This window comes from Lonchura striata, chromosome 12 (genome assembly GCF_046129695.1).
Source record: "Lonchura striata isolate bLonStr1 chromosome 12, bLonStr1.mat, whole genome shotgun sequence".
NCBI classification, from domain to species: domain Eukaryota; kingdom Metazoa; phylum Chordata; class Aves; order Passeriformes; family Estrildidae; genus Lonchura; species Lonchura striata.
In genome coordinates, this window is record NC_134614.1 from 6,928,252 (window position 1) to 6,942,675 (window position 14,424).

Below are 14,424 nucleotides of genomic sequence, written 5' to 3' on the forward strand. Positions count from 1 at the left end.
GTTTATCAGCCGCTGATCCTGTTTCTGTCCCATCAGCAAACCTGCTGAGCGAGGGCTCCGTCCCTTCTGCCAGGTCACTGGGGAATAGGGCAAACAAGGCTGGTCCCAGCACGGCCCCCTGAGCTCACAGCTCTCTGAGTTTGGAGCTCCACTGTCCACTTCTCTACGCCACTGTCCCTGAGCTGCCCCGTGACCCTGATATGGGAGGCCGGGACAAAGCCTTGCTGAAGTCCCGGCTGACAACAGCCACGGCTCTCCCCTCACAAATCCAGCCAGTCAGTGCAGCAGAGGTGGCTGTGAGATTGGTCAAGCATGGTTTTCTGTCGCTGTAGAGATGGACACGAGACATACACATACACCTGTGCAGCGACAACAATGGCTTCTTCTGTATTACAAGTTGTTCTCAAGCTTTTATACCCCTAAGAAAGTGTGATCTTAAATCATTAGTTACGTCAAAAAATCTCAAGATATTCAATGGACAAAGCAAAAGCTTATTGTATTTTATTGACACAAAGCATTTAACGTCAATTAATTCATTGGCAAGTGTGTTTACCACAATTTATGGAGGCATGTACGCTGCTCACTAAGGCACGTATCCTCTAACTACAAGTAACCCTGATCTGTTTATCAATTTCCATGCTGAGGGCCTTGCTTTCTTCCTTGCCATGGATAAACTCTTATTTTATTAATTTCTACAAACTCAGTCATTTCCCCTGCAGAGCAGCTGCTAAGCCTGTCCACAGTTTTCCCTTCCTGTTATTCCACAGGCTTAGAGATGACATCCAGGAGGAGTTATTCTGTCACCTTTCTGGGGATGGAGTGAGGCCTGCATTTTCATGGCTCCTTCTTGGTGCCTTTTTGGAAGACTGCAGAGATGCTGGCTTTCCTCCACAGCTCATGCCTCTCTCTGAAGGGTATCACCTACCCTGACCTGCTGGCAGAGGGCCCTGAGCCAGAGGCAGGGGAAGAGATTCCCCTTGGCCCCAAAAGGGAAGGCTGGGCTCAGGCCACGTGTCAGTGCGACCTGACAACGGGAGGAGAAGGCAGGGCAGGGACGCTGCTGCTCAGGGACCAGAGGAGCCCCACAGCTCGGGGCTCTGGGCCTGTGCTGCAGGCTCCCCTGCCTCTCCCTGCCCAGAATCAGCAGAGGAACAGCCAGAGCGGACTGCGGTGTTCCTCGAGGCGACGACGGGAGGAGAAGGCGGACAGGAGCAGGGCTCACGCAGGGCTCAGCAGGGACTAGTGCCCTCGTGGCTCTGGGCCTGTTCTGTAAACTCCCCACACTCTTCTGTCTCCCAGACAGGGAGAGGACCATCACCTGGAGGAGACTGTGACCTTTCTGGACAGGGACTCACCGCTGACGGCTGCCATGTGCGACAGCAAGCAGGAGGGCCCTGGTGCCAGGGAGCCAGGTGAGGGCAAAGACGCCCTCCCAGAGCCGGGGCCAGGGGCTCCTGTGGCAGGCGTTGTGTGGGGCCCAGAGCAGAGGCAGGGGGAGGCAGGAGCTGCTCAGCCATGCCGCGGCTGGGAGCCTCCTTCCTGCCCAAGTGGGGCCCAGCTGGGCCAGGGGGCAGCTCTTGGGACACCCGTGCCCACAATGGCCCCTGCTCTCCAAGGCCTCCAGCCCTGCCCATCAGCCAGGCAGGCAGGCAGGGACAGAGCAGCCCTTGGGGCCGATGCTGCTGCAGCCAAAGAGCCCCGCAGAGGTGCTCATGCCCGCTGCCACTGGCTCTGTGCCCTGCAGTGTGCATGCTGTGTCGCCGTGCAGAGGCTGACCCCTGTGCTTCCCCAAGCGCTGCAACCAGCTCCTGTGCTGCTGCTGATTCTCTGCCCAGCCCACCCACGGGCACTGCTGGAGCCTCACACCCACCACAGCCAGCTGGGGTGTGACAGCTCTGCTGCTATGGGCACGGCTCTGGGCAAAGCACCCGCGTGTCCCTGGGCAGGGGGCAGTGCCCAGGTTGGGCTTGGCAGAGCCCGTCTGCTCCTGGAGAGCCGGGGCCAGTGCCCAGGTGTGCCCTGGCCCGGCTCTGGGGCACCTTTGACATTCCTGCTTGCCTTTAGAGCCGCCAGGGATGAGCCGGAGCTCAATGGCCTCGGCCTGGCTGGACAGTCAGGACTGGAGCCTTCCCATGGCTCCCCAGCACCCAAGACCATCAGCCCCAGCTCGGAAACTCTGCCGAATATGGACTATCAATATTTCTTTATCTTAGATCATTGAAAGTTTTGTGAAAGTAACATTCTTTGGCAACTTCAAGAACAAAATGGCAAAGCTTCTGATATGTGAAACAAAGTTTATTGTTTTGCTCTCACTTTTCTTCTGGCATCCCTGTGCTTCTTCCTGCATTCCTGAAAAGAGTGAGTATCGAACATGGTATTAGAAGTCTCTAAATTCACTCTTTCTCTTTAATACATTATTTACATACAGTTAAGTAGCTGCTCCTGTAACATACAAAGATGTAGTGGTTTACCTGACTGGACAACACAACATGATGTTATACACACCGGTACGCTAGAACACTTTTGTTCCTGGGGAGTTGCAAAGTTGCAGGCTCTTCTAGAGGTTCTGAATTAATTCTGCATGCCCATTCATACCTGCATTCCCTCCCCATGCTCAACTTTCACCTACAGTTCCCAGGGAACAGATGTTACATACTCACCTCAAGCAATAATCTACGTCGGTCTTCCCAACCCTCTTTTTCTTGACTAAGATCTGCAGATCTGCAAAATAACTTTGGGCCCTCTGCACAAAAAAAAAAGAACCAACTAATAGGCTTAAACACTTCTGATGCTGCTGCTGCTTCTAACAATCATGGGCAACTCAGCAATAAAGTCAGGAGTCAATTCTTCACATCCTTCCTGTTCTCTTGCCCCCCACCAGATGTTGTCTCCCAACAGAAATGTTCCCTCCTGCAGCCTGGTGTCTGGGGGACAATGAAAGGCAGCAGCAGTTTTCCTCAGCATGCTGCAGTCTAAATTGCAGTGAAATAGCCACTGTTTCATTAGAAGCTCAGCACCAGGATCACACATCTTCCCCAAGAACTGAGGCCTGCTAAGGACTGAGCTCTCCATTTTAACACACCCTGTACACAGGCCAGTAGATTGCAGTTCTCTAAGTTATGCCAGCAAGGATCCAAAATGTCTAGGTAAACTGTGAAGTGACTATTTTTTTGATAAGCTCTAAAAGTCCGGATTCCTATTAGGCAATTACCTGAAAGAGAAGAAAGCCAGAAATCTGCTTGGCCTTTATTTTACCAGGACTTTCTCACGGGATTCTACCACAATTTTGAGCACAAGTAAGGATGCCAAAATTTGACTAGAAAACATTCATAACCAGGCAGCATTTTTTCCTCCTCACAGAATTCCAGGAAGAGTTTAAAAAATTAAAAAAGGAGAAAAAATTCTCTCGTACCTCTTAGGCGTTCATCATCCTTGGAGAAGAAGAAAACTCTAGCACTTTCTGTGCGTGGTAAAGAAACAAACCTAGACAAGTAGAAAAGGATTTTAGCATCCAAAATTGTTATATCAAATTCCATGAATGCAAGTTAAAACTGTAGTGCTTCAGAGAAATGGTATACATTGAAAAGCTTTATTCCCTAGTAGCCAAATAGAGCCTTCTAGAAAAAAAAATAAAACTCTTCTTAACAGCAAACTGACTGTGTCTTTGGTTTCTGGCCAAACTCAGTTTGGAGTTGGTCAAACCAAAATGAGCCCGTTAATTTCTTGTGCTCAACGTCTCTCTTTTCATATTCAGCTTCACATCACATGGGCTGCTGGGAGTTTTGACTCTGGGCAGCACAAATGGTTTTCCAAGATGACTTTCACTGCTCAGAGGTGTGCAATCTCAGTTTCCCATTCCCTGAGTGCTGCTATTAATATTCCCACAGCATCCAACTACTACAGCCAGGTAGACAGCAAATAGAAACAGAACTTGCATTTCTTGGTCCTTTTCAATTTCTGAGGTCTCAGGCTCATCATCACCCTCAGAACTGCTGTCTTGGAAACGTGAATCCTCTTGCCATGTGAATTTTACCGGCTTTATTGTTCCAAGTACATACGGCTCTGCAATAAGAGCACCAAAAAAGAAACAAAACCAAAACCAGATTATATCTTTAGTTGTCAGTAAAAATTCAAAATTTGAGTGAAATACTTACAGTGGAGAAGACAGATTTAGAAATGGCAGAATTTGCTCCAGCCAGATTTTCTGATCTACACCTCTTTTCTAGAATTTCCCACTTTGTTCTAAGGATCTCTTACTCATTCTGCTGTTACCTTCTTTGATGCCCAGCTCCTCTGTGTCTCCAAAGAAGGAAAACTTGAAGGCGCTCGACTCCTGAGATGCGTCGTTCTCAGGCAAAGGTCCCAAATGGTCATTTGGGGCAGGGTCCTGCGCATCCTCTTTGTCCCAGGGTATTTCCACAGTCTTTTCTGGTTTGTTCTTTGGAGCTCCAAACAAGTCTTTTAAATCAGCAGCAATATCATAATAGATTTCTTCAGACACTTGAGGCAGTATCTCACTCTCTTCTTTCTTCTTCCTTTTGGCTTTACTGAAATGAGATTGTTCAAGGATAGCAAAACAGCGCACGTCCTTTCCAAAGACAGCTTCCCAAGGAGCCACCTTGCTCTGAACGTCTCCCTAACCGTATCCAAGCCCATTAAGGAGAAGTTCACTTTCAAGAGTGAGCAGTGGGGAAACATCTCAGCTTGGAGTCAAAAGGCCAGAACAAAAGTCCTTTTTCATTAGCCACATCATTTAAGTGACTTTTCACTTAATACATGGTAACAGAAATAATGGTATCATAGATCTGTTAATCTGATCAATGTGTAGCACAGATTTCTTAAGGTTTTCCCACAGACCTACAAATCTCCATGTCCCTGAATTGACCTTTCTGTCCTCAGTGAGGACAGAAATTGGCATCCAGAAAACAGAGGGATTAGAAAGGAAAGATTACAGTACATGTTGGTTTTAGTGGTCACAATTCCTAGTATATCTTGATTTTAGCAACCAGTGAGAGAACTAAATTAAAATCAGAACAATCTGTATAATTTCAAACTCAGTCTGTTGCTATAACCATCTTTCCAGGGGAAGAAACACAATTGTAGTTAGCAAGCTGTAATACTACCTCTCCTTTTCTGTAGCACTTGGTTTCCTTTCAAAAACTGCATGGTCTTCTCTTGTTGGATCATAACGGAGGGCATTAATATCTCTATAAAAATAGAAAGGAAAAGAAACACCAGTGTACAATCTAAATACCAAAATCAAAACTACCTCAAAATTTTACAGTCTGACAGAGATTCACATTCGTTCCTTTACCAAAAGATCTAAATCATTCCAAAATGTAACTGGCAGCTAGAAAACACCCTCTAGTCAGAGTCGGGGTCAGGAAACATATAAGCAGAAGTAGATTTAATCAAATTGTGATGTTTCAGATAAAACAGCGCTCACTTGTGTGTTATGCAGTGAGTTTATACCTGCACCTGATAGTCTCTTGAGGAGCTACATGAATACACCTCTCTATATAGATGTGGATATATTTCTTCTAGTACCAAACACTGCATAACTTTAAATAGTCCAAAGGAGCAAAAAGCCCAAAACAACACACAAGAACCCTTTATACCCATCTTCCAAAATTCAAAGATTTCAGGGCATTTCAGCTTCCTTCGTAAGTCTTCCTAAACCTCCTTCTTTACTGATAGCAGATGATTCATACTTGAATTTCTTCACACTTGTGGCTGTTTTATTTGGCTCGGGCTGCTCCAGGTTGATATTCAGGAGGCTTCCCAGTATTTGCAGATTTTTCTTTTTCTCTGCAGCAAGCTCCTCATCTTCATCTGCCTTCAGGTTGTTTGTCTCTGCTGAGAAAAAAATAAATACATTCTATTTAATCTGCTAAGTTGGCAATGTGGGATGCATTACATTTACTATAGTACTAGGAGAGTTCACATCTATGAACACGTCACTTCCTTTTATCTTGAAGCAACTTGAAGGTTTTCTGCCATACCCTGTAGAAAACCTTTCATTAGAAATGTCACAGGCATCTAATTCATGGCAAAGTCACAGCATTTATTTAACCCATTCCCTGATTGCATCATACAACTGTGCAACTTCACTGCCACTGACAGCTTCGCTACACAAGATCCCAGTAAAGCAAGAAAGGCTGTTGAAAGGCTCTATGGCTACCAGTAAGCAGGAAATGTGATCAGCTTTACCTTCTCCCTCACTGTCACTCTCAAGGAATCGAGCATCCATGCGGAACCTTTCATCGGTGCCAAAGCGAGATTGAAGCTGCAGGAGCTGAACAAATGAAACAGATGCTATTAAGCACTGGAAAAGAAAATCATAATTCAGTAACTTTTTTTTTTTTTTACTATAACAATGGCAACATACTCTTTTATGTTTAGCTTTTGATGCCTTTTCCAGTAATTTCTTCGCATATGAAGATGACAATGTCAGAGAAACTCCTCCCACTTCCCACCACATATTATGTCCTTCCTTTAAGGGAATTCTGTTTTAAGTTCATAGAAGTCATATTCAGCAAGAAGGAAAGACACAGGTTATGTTCTTCTGAAGTGCCGCTATGAAAACCAAGAGGAAAACTAAATTACAGTAATGGCTTCACTCACTTTTTCACCAGCTTTGCCTTCAAATTGGGGTTTAATTTTGAATCGCTCATCATCCATATCCTCTTGCTCATCCTCGCTGCTCTCAAACAGTCTGCTCGAAGGTTTGGGACCTGACTTAGCCTTTGTTACATGAACAGAAAAGAAGAGAAAAGCAGCTGTTCACATAAGTTTGAGAATGTAAATCAGTACCAACTTTGTTCATGTGCTCTCCAGTTTAGCTGACAAAGCAGATTTCTTGCACAACCAGCTTCATTCCTGATCCATGTGCTTCAAATCTTACCTTGTCCACACACCTTGTACAATTCTGCTTTACAGTTGACTATTCAGTTTTACCATAGGCAAAATACCCATTCAAAGGAAAACTCAGGTGTTACAATATGAGATATTTTGGTATAAAAATTCAACTTTCTGATTACATCATACTGATTTTTTCCCAGTAACACTTACTTCTCCATGCCCATTTCCCAAACTTGCATCCTTTTTCAACATTTCATCCACTTCAGCTTCATCTTCCACATCGGAATTGAATATGATGTGTTTGTGCTGTCCTGCTGGCTGCCTGTCCTAGGAAAGAGTCAACTGTCATGTCAAACACATCAAATATTTGCTGCACTCAGACATGACTATCTCAAAGATGTTTTCATGACACAAAAGTAGGAACCTGCTATTCCTCTTGCCACTCTATAGGTATTCCAGGGAGGAGGTATGCAGCATTTTGTATACTCTCAAAAAGAAAACTGGCAATATCATTAGAAATTCCAGATTATGATTTTAAAACATCTTACTCCACATGTATTAATTACCCTCTTCCTTGTACTGTGTACTATTCAGGTAGAAGTTGTAATTACCAGATTTGAAAGAGCTCCTTGAATGAGTTTCTTCTGTAATTCCCTCTCTCTGTGTCTCTCTTCCAGAGCTGCCAGCCTCCTCTGGTTGTCTTGGAGCCGTTTCTCTATTGTACTGGGCTCCTTTGAGGCAGCAGCAAGAAGACAAAATTCCTTATCTTCCAGAAGGCTTGTGTTCACATTTCCACCTTTATTACCTTCACATTCTGTATTTTTTTTGCTTGTGTTCCTCTTTAATGTTTTGGAAAGCAGTTTTGGGCTCTTTGGCTGCTGTTTAATGTGCTCCCGGACCCCTGCAGCATCACTGTCCATGTCACTGCTCCCATCACCATGATCAGTACTGGCAGCAGCAGCTCTGTGCTCTGAGTTTTGGTCTCGTAGAGAATTCACACCTTTGTTCTTCCCTTGCAAATGAGGCCTGGAACCAGGCTGAAGTCTCTGACCTGCTGAGCAGGCAGCAGCTGGCAGTTCCTCATGCTGTTCATAAGGCACTTTATGTCTCTTTTTGCTGATGACTTCAAGTGAACACAAGGGATGGTTCTTTGGCTGATTTTTAGATGATTCCTCCCCAAAATAAGATGTATAAGCCTCAACTCCCAAACTTTCAACAGACTTCTTCTTTAAGTCAGCGTTGTCCTTACTTAACTCTTTTACACAAAGGGACCTCATTCCTCTGAAGGGCTGATACTTCAAATGTGAATTACTCTGCTCCTTGGAGCTCTCCTCAACAGCACCCTCCTCCCCTGCTAAAATATCAGCTAGCACATCTTCAGGACAGATGGGGTTTTTTTTAATTGCAGGGTGAAATTTAGAAAGTTTTGGTTTATTCACAGTATTATCCTTGGGATTATCTTCAATGCTGGACTGACAAGGACTCTGTTCACTGCCTGACCCCTCTACAGGTGTCCCAGTGTTTTCTGTAGCCAATGCTTTTAAGTCATCCAAGGTAAGGTCTAAGCGGTAACAGTTTTGCATCATAGTCTCATAATCAGAGCTGATTTCAGACTTTGAACAAGAGCTGTCACTATCACATGTTTCTGTTGTACTGTTGGCTGCTGTACTCCGCAAGGCAGCAATTCTGGATTTTTTAACTTTCCCTTTTCTTTCAATGTGTTTTTCTTTTAAACTGCGTAGTTTCAGTGAGGAGCTATTTACCAAACCACTTTTTTTTTTAACTGGTATTTCTTTATTTTTCACCCTCCCCTGTTTAGAGTCTTCCGAAATTTTACTTTCAGAAATAATTTCATCAGTATCTGCTGAATCATAACCATTATCACATTCCACTGTCTCTTTCTCTTTGGTACTTCCTTTGATAGCTTTCGTCACGGTATCCGAATTGCTTAAGGACCAGTGGCTACTGTATTTTAATTCAAAATTATCCCCAACAATTTCCAAGTGCTCACTTTCAGTCTCAACATTTTCAACTTTTTGTCTTTCTGCTTCTTTCTTTACCATTGCTCTGATCTCCTCTTCAGAATCAATATCACTATCAGGAACACTGTTATTACTTTTGGCTGTAACTCCATTAGCATTTTTAGATATTTTCCCATCCAGTCTTCTTGCTGGAGACAATTTCAACCCCTCACCAGGTTTAGGTTTTGATCTTTGTTTGAGCTGGGTTGAGTCTGTGTGTTTTGGAGGACAGAGGACAGAGGACAGAGCTGCTCCACTCAGAGCCTCTCTGCCCAGCTGCATCCTTTTCTCTGGTGGTTTCCTCATCCCAGGGAATTCCCCTCGCCGTTTCCTGGTCACGCTATCATCTCCCCCTTCCAGGCTCCAGGTGAGCTGGGATACAGGAGCTGCATGTGCCAGCTCTGGCTCCAGCTTCCTCAGGTTGTGGCAATACTTTGAGGGGTCATACTTGACCACGTTAGTCTGAGTTAAGGATTTGAAAGACCCCAATTCTTTCAGCAGACTCAGGGTTTTAAGAAAAGGCCAAATTCTGCAGGAAAGGACAGCAAAGAATCCTTTTTCATGCCCTGACTATAAGCCTTTAAGCAACTGAGTGCAGTGTAAAACAACTACTCAAGTCACAGAAACTTACTGCACAATTCACTTGGGGGATTCAGTAAATTAAGCCCGACAGAGGAATAAAAAATAGGACTGTCAAGCAACTGTTTTTCCATATGTCAAAAGAAGGAAGGGAACTGTGTCTAAGGCCAAACAATCAGAAAAGGATATTTTATTTTTTTGTTGATTCCTGAGGTGCAGGATAGGCAAGACTCTACCAAATTTTCCAACAACCCATTTCTGAAAGAAAAATAATCTGTTAAAAAAAAACAAAAAACAGAGAGTAGAAGTAACTCTGGAATAAAACAAATGTTTATTACTGAATACCAGAAACACTAATAAAGAACCATGTGATTAATTATTTTTTCTTTATTCTCTCTAGTAAGCCCTACCATGCAACTTGGTTAGCATCCTTCTCAAAAATAAAATAAATCAAAGCCAACCAAAAAAACAAGTTTCTGCAACATACAAATAAAGAGTGATAATAAAGAACTATATTTCTTTACAGGTGCTGTTTTTAGCACTGGGTTTCTGGTTTATGAATTAACAGTGGTACCTACAAAGACAGGATCACTATTATTTTGCTCTTTTCCCCCTTCTCACAAAAAAAAATTTAAAATCCTTCCAAAACCTATCTGTGCTTAGCAAATGGTTTTGAAAACTTTGTAGTAAATATAAATTTAGTAACTTAAATTTGCAGGTCAGGTGACTTCATTCTTACTTTTGTAAGCATGGGCAGAACCCCGATCCTGTGCTGAAGCCTAAACCAGCCACCAAAAGTTATGTGGAGCATAGAAATTATTCCCTTTACGAGCTTTTAAGGGTGACACAACCAATATTCCCAGTATAGATGAGGAACAAGGCATTTCCTCATTTGACATGGCAAGAGTGGACAGTATGATCATGATTATTTCCAGTCACTGTAAAGAATGACAGGAGCCCTCTCCATGTCTGCACACGAGGTATTTCCTGAGTACTTTTTACAGCTTGGACTGTCACTCTTAATAATGATGTTTCTTTACATAAAGCATAAATTTGGCATGAGTTTAGATGCAAAGGGCTTGTTTTTTGTTGTTTTATTTCTCTTATACATCTACCCCACCATACCTTATGATCTGGCACCTCTGTACCTGGTACTGCTCTCATGTGGAAGTCCACAACTCCCTTCTTTTTCAGTGATTCCAACAGATACATTTGGTCATTTCTCTCTGGTTTTTCTTTGTGCAGCTTTGCTTCCTCCCTCTCTGTGGCCAGCCTGTACCAGAAAGTGCATCACACAGGAAAAAGGTGCAGAATTAGAGCTGGCAGTGATCCCCTCCCACAGAACAGCAACCATTCACTACTTAGGCAATTAACACCCACCACCTCTGAGGGAACAATGATGCAAAATGTGTTACAGCATCAAAGCTAAATCAACAGCCCAGAGAATCTCTTAAAACTGAAACAGTATGAGTGTACAAGATGAAAGTACAGCCATAACATTATCACATAAGCAGAAAAAAAAAAGGCAGTTTTAGCAACGACATACATTTGAAAAGATTGGTTTCTACCTGTGCAAAAAGCTTTCTTTGGCCAGCTCAATTTGCAGTGTCCCCCCTTTCCATTTTGTTTTATTTAAAACTGACATGCCTGCAAAACCAAGATAGGAAATGAGTATTTTCTACATCAAAAAAAAGCACATCACAGACTTCACAAGGCCTCCTCCTATGACAGCCTGAGCTTCCCTCAGCCTGACATTATACCCAAGTGCTCACATGGGTTAGAGCTGTATCTGAAAGGGCCAATATCCAAATCTTAAACCAGCAGGTTTACATCCAAAACTGCAGCTCTCCCTTCAAAAGTGCCTAATGGCAGCATTTCCCAGATCCACAGGCACATTGCAAAAGATGCTTTGTGTCAGCTCTTCTTCGGGTTTCCTCCCACAGAAATCAATTTCAGTGTTTTATAGATCTGATGAAAGCACTTGAAGCATAAATGGCTTAGAACAAACAAACAGGGTGCCCAGAGCAGCTGTGGCTGCCCCATCCTGGAAGTGTCCCAGGCCAGGCTGGACAGAGCTTGGAGCAGCCTGGGATAATGGAAGGAGTCCCTGCCCATGGCGGAGGGGTGCAATGAGATGATCTTTAAGGTCTGTTCCAAGCCACATCATTCTCTGAGTCTCTGAAACTGACAAATCACCTACTTCAGTCACAAGAAACCTTTTCAATCCGCTCACAGCAATTTCTGAAAACTTCAGCAAAGCAGCTTCCACAAAACTGCAGCTTAATGAAAATAAAATCAACCTGACAAGAAAATGAAAGAGGCTCTACCATGACCACAACTGGATGTGACAACATGAGACGAGCTATCAGCCATGTAACTTGACTCAAAAACATAGCTAAGAAAAAAAGAAAAACCAAAAATAAGTACTTACACTTTCTGAGATCTGCATCAGAAATGTTGACACTGATGTAAGCAAAAGTTTTTGTAGGATTCCCTGATCAATGACAAACATTAAGTTAGTTTCTACGTAGTTTCATCATTTCCTTATAAAACTGAAGTGTCTCTAAAGCAGAAATTCCATTTCCCACTCCAAACAGAAAAGTAAATAATTTTTAAAAGATGAAAGAAAACTGTTACCCTGATCATCTTTCCTGGTAATAATCTCTGTCTCCAAAACACGCCCAAACTTGCCAAATTTTTCTTCCAGCTCAGCCTTGGAAATCGTATGGCCAAGCCCTCCAACATACAGACGTTTGGAAACCTGTTCTTTCTCCATGCTGCCAAGTCAGTCCAGGTGTCACACCAGAACATACACTCTGTTCCTCTACAAAGAGACAACACGGTTCAGTGACATTCACGGAAATTAATGTTTTTAGAATAACGAATTAGGGACAAATGAGCGCATTAAAACGCACTAAGAACCCTATGAGCAGAGCATTCCTTTAAGTTGCAGTACGTAAGGCGCTCAATTCCAGAGCAGCGACAGCAAACCCTGCGCTGCTGCAGGAAACCAGAGCTCAGGTGTTAGGTTTTTTGTTTTTTTTTTTCTGAAACGCTGAACCACAGAACTGACCCATGTAATTGTATGGACAAGAATAAACGCAAACGGCTCTTTACAATATAACCCAAGGGTTCCCTATGGCGGGAACACGAGCCTCCCACAGTCCAAACTTCCCCTCCCGGGAGATGTCGAGGGAGCCCCGGCCCGAAGGAGCCCCGGAGCTGCCCCGGCCCGGCCTCACCGCCGCCATGTGCGAGCCGCGCAGCGCCTTCCCGGCCCCCCCCACAACTCTTCAGCTCTCTAGTAAAAAAGGGTTCCGCCTCCTGGTACCGCTGGGTGCTGATCGGCCGCTCGCCTCTACTGGGTTCCTGTTTCCGGCCGGTCAGGTGTGGTGGCAACACGAGGGCTGGGTCCCGTCATAGCGGAAGCTTTGAAAGGGACTAACCAGGAAGAAAAGCGGGAGTGTTTTCCGGAGCACGTGAGCAAAACTTACCGCCAGTAAGGGAACGGCCAACAAAGCAAGGCTTTATTGCTTTCGTTTGTAATCAAGAGCTCGGGAATTATTCCCCAGCAGCTCTGCGGTTCGACAGGGAGGGGAAGGAAGGCTCGGCCGGCGCCCCCCGCTGGGGCAGCAGCTGTGGTAGCGCCCAGGCTCGTGGGTTGGCGCGCGGTTCGAAAAGTGCGGGGCGCGCGCGCCGGCTCTGAGCGCTGCCTCCCCTCAGCGCTGCCTCCCTCCGCTCCCCGGCTCTGAGCGCTGCCTCCCCTCAGCGCTGCCTCCCTCCGCTCCCCGGCTCCGAGCGCTGCCCCCCTCCGCTCCCCGGCTCCGAGCGCTGCCCCCCTCCGCTCCCCGGCTCTGAGCGCTGCCTCCCCTCAGCGCTGCCTCCCTCCGCTCCCCGGCTCCGAGCGCTGCCTCCCCTCCGCTCCCCGGCTCCGAGCGCTGCCCCCCTCTGCTCCCCGGCTCTGAGCGCTGCCCCCCTCAGCGCTGCCTCCCTCCGCTCCCCGGCTCCGAGCGCTGCCCCCCTCTGCTCCCCGGCTTTGAGCGCTGCCCCCCTCAGCGCTGCCTCCCTCCGCTCCCCGGCTCTGAGCGCTGCCCCCCTCTGCTCCCCGGCTTTGAGCGCTGCCCCCCTCAGCGCTGCCTCCCTCCGCTCCCCGGCTCTGAGCGCTGCCTCCCCTCAGCGCTGCCTCCCTCCGCTCCCCGGCTCCGAGCGCTGCCTCCCCTCCGCTCCCCGGCTCTGAGCGCTGCCTCCCCTCCGCTCCCCGGCTCCGAGCGCTGCCTCCCTCCGCTCCCCGGCTCTGAGCGCTGCCTCCCCTCCGCTCCCCGGCTCTGAGCGCTGCCTCCCCTCCGCTCCCCGGCTCCGAGCGCTGCCTCCCCTCCGCTCCCCGGCTCTGAGCGCTGCCTCCCCCGCAGCTCCGGTTCCCTCCGCTCCTCTCTCAAGGCCGGGTGTCCGCGGCTCCCGACTGCGCTGCTCGGACACCGGTTCCGCCTCTGGGGCACCTCTGTCACCTGCGAGCCTCGGCGCGGGTCAGCTCCGGCTCCTCAGGCGAGTCGCGACTTCAGCAGCGCCCTACGAGGTCTGAAGGGCCGCGGGGAAGCAGCGGGCACGGAACGCACCAGTTCGGCTCTCACAAACGCTCCAAAGCGCTCCCCAGCTCCTCCTGTGGCAGCATAAAGTCAAATACTCGGGGCTGTAAACGGGCAGGTGCGTAGAAATGTGAGAAATGTGCTGTTAATGCACAAATCTTTATACGTGTGCACACGTATATAAGAGGAAAACTATTTGTAAAAGTTTTGTTTTACTTGAGTCATGACTAGGTATTTTTTCCTAGATATAAAATCTTTGAAGTCGGAATTAGGGTTTGAGTCTTCTGCCACCTAGTGAAATCCTTGAGTTTTGAGTTTAAGTAGTTGTAAGTAGTTTGTCTCCTGTTCCTGCTGTTAAAAGAGGGAGCAGCTGACCTGGG

General features: G+C 46.4%; 2 protein-coding genes across 6 annotated transcripts in view; one reads left to right on the forward strand and one right to left on the reverse strand.

The window, feature by feature from the left end:
* Positions 1-2,274: 2,274 nt before the first annotated feature.
* NOL8 (nucleolar protein 8) lies at positions 2,275-14,077 on the reverse strand. Of its 5 annotated transcripts, none has more exons than XM_021529194.3 (17): positions 13,967-14,077; positions 12,099-12,285; positions 11,893-11,955; positions 11,030-11,108; positions 10,587-10,734; positions 9,651-9,719; positions 7,473-9,338; positions 7,072-7,188; positions 6,625-6,744; positions 6,211-6,295; positions 5,712-5,856; positions 5,124-5,207; positions 4,273-4,547; positions 3,936-4,062; positions 3,413-3,483; positions 2,661-2,743; positions 2,275-2,349 (listed from the first exon to the last, which is right to left on the reverse strand). In XM_021529194.3, the coding sequence occupies exons 2-17, from the start codon at positions 12,235-12,237 to the stop codon at positions 2,296-2,298; spliced, it is 3,525 nt and encodes a 1,174-aa protein (XP_021384869.1). In that variant the 5' UTR covers positions 12,238-12,285; positions 13,967-14,077; the 3' UTR covers positions 2,275-2,295. The 5 variants fall into 5 exon arrangements, with proteins under 5 accessions (XP_021384869.1, XP_021384867.1, XP_021384870.1 ...); XM_021529192.2 differs by lacking the exon at positions 13,967-14,077 and adding an exon at positions 12,704-12,776; XM_021529195.3 differs by lacking the exon at positions 13,967-14,077 and adding an exon at positions 12,384-12,753.
* Positions 14,050-14,424, forward strand: part of CENPP (centromere protein P) — a 112,883-nt gene continuing 112,508 nt past the window's right edge. Inside the window, exon 1 of the mRNA XM_021529201.3 lies at positions 14,050-14,162. The gene's annotated coding sequence lies outside the window, so the exon portion shown is untranslated. The remainder of the gene's footprint in view (positions 14,163-14,424) is intronic.

Excerpts from the sequence above, each read along its gene's own strand:
- NOL8 (XM_021529194.3), bottom strand. The coding sequence starts at position 12,237 with ATGGAGAAAGAACAGGTTTCCAAACGTCTGTATGTTGGAGGGCTTGGC. Across the intron at positions 10,735-11,029 it reads AAAGAAAGCTTTTTGCACAG|GCTGGCCACAGAGAGGGAGG; the intron begins GTAGAAACCAAT and ends TTTCTGGTACAG. Across the intron at positions 4,548-5,123 it reads AGTGCTACAGAAAAGGAGAG|TAAAGCCAAAAGGAAGAAGA; the intron begins GTAGTATTACAG and ends ATCTCATTTCAG.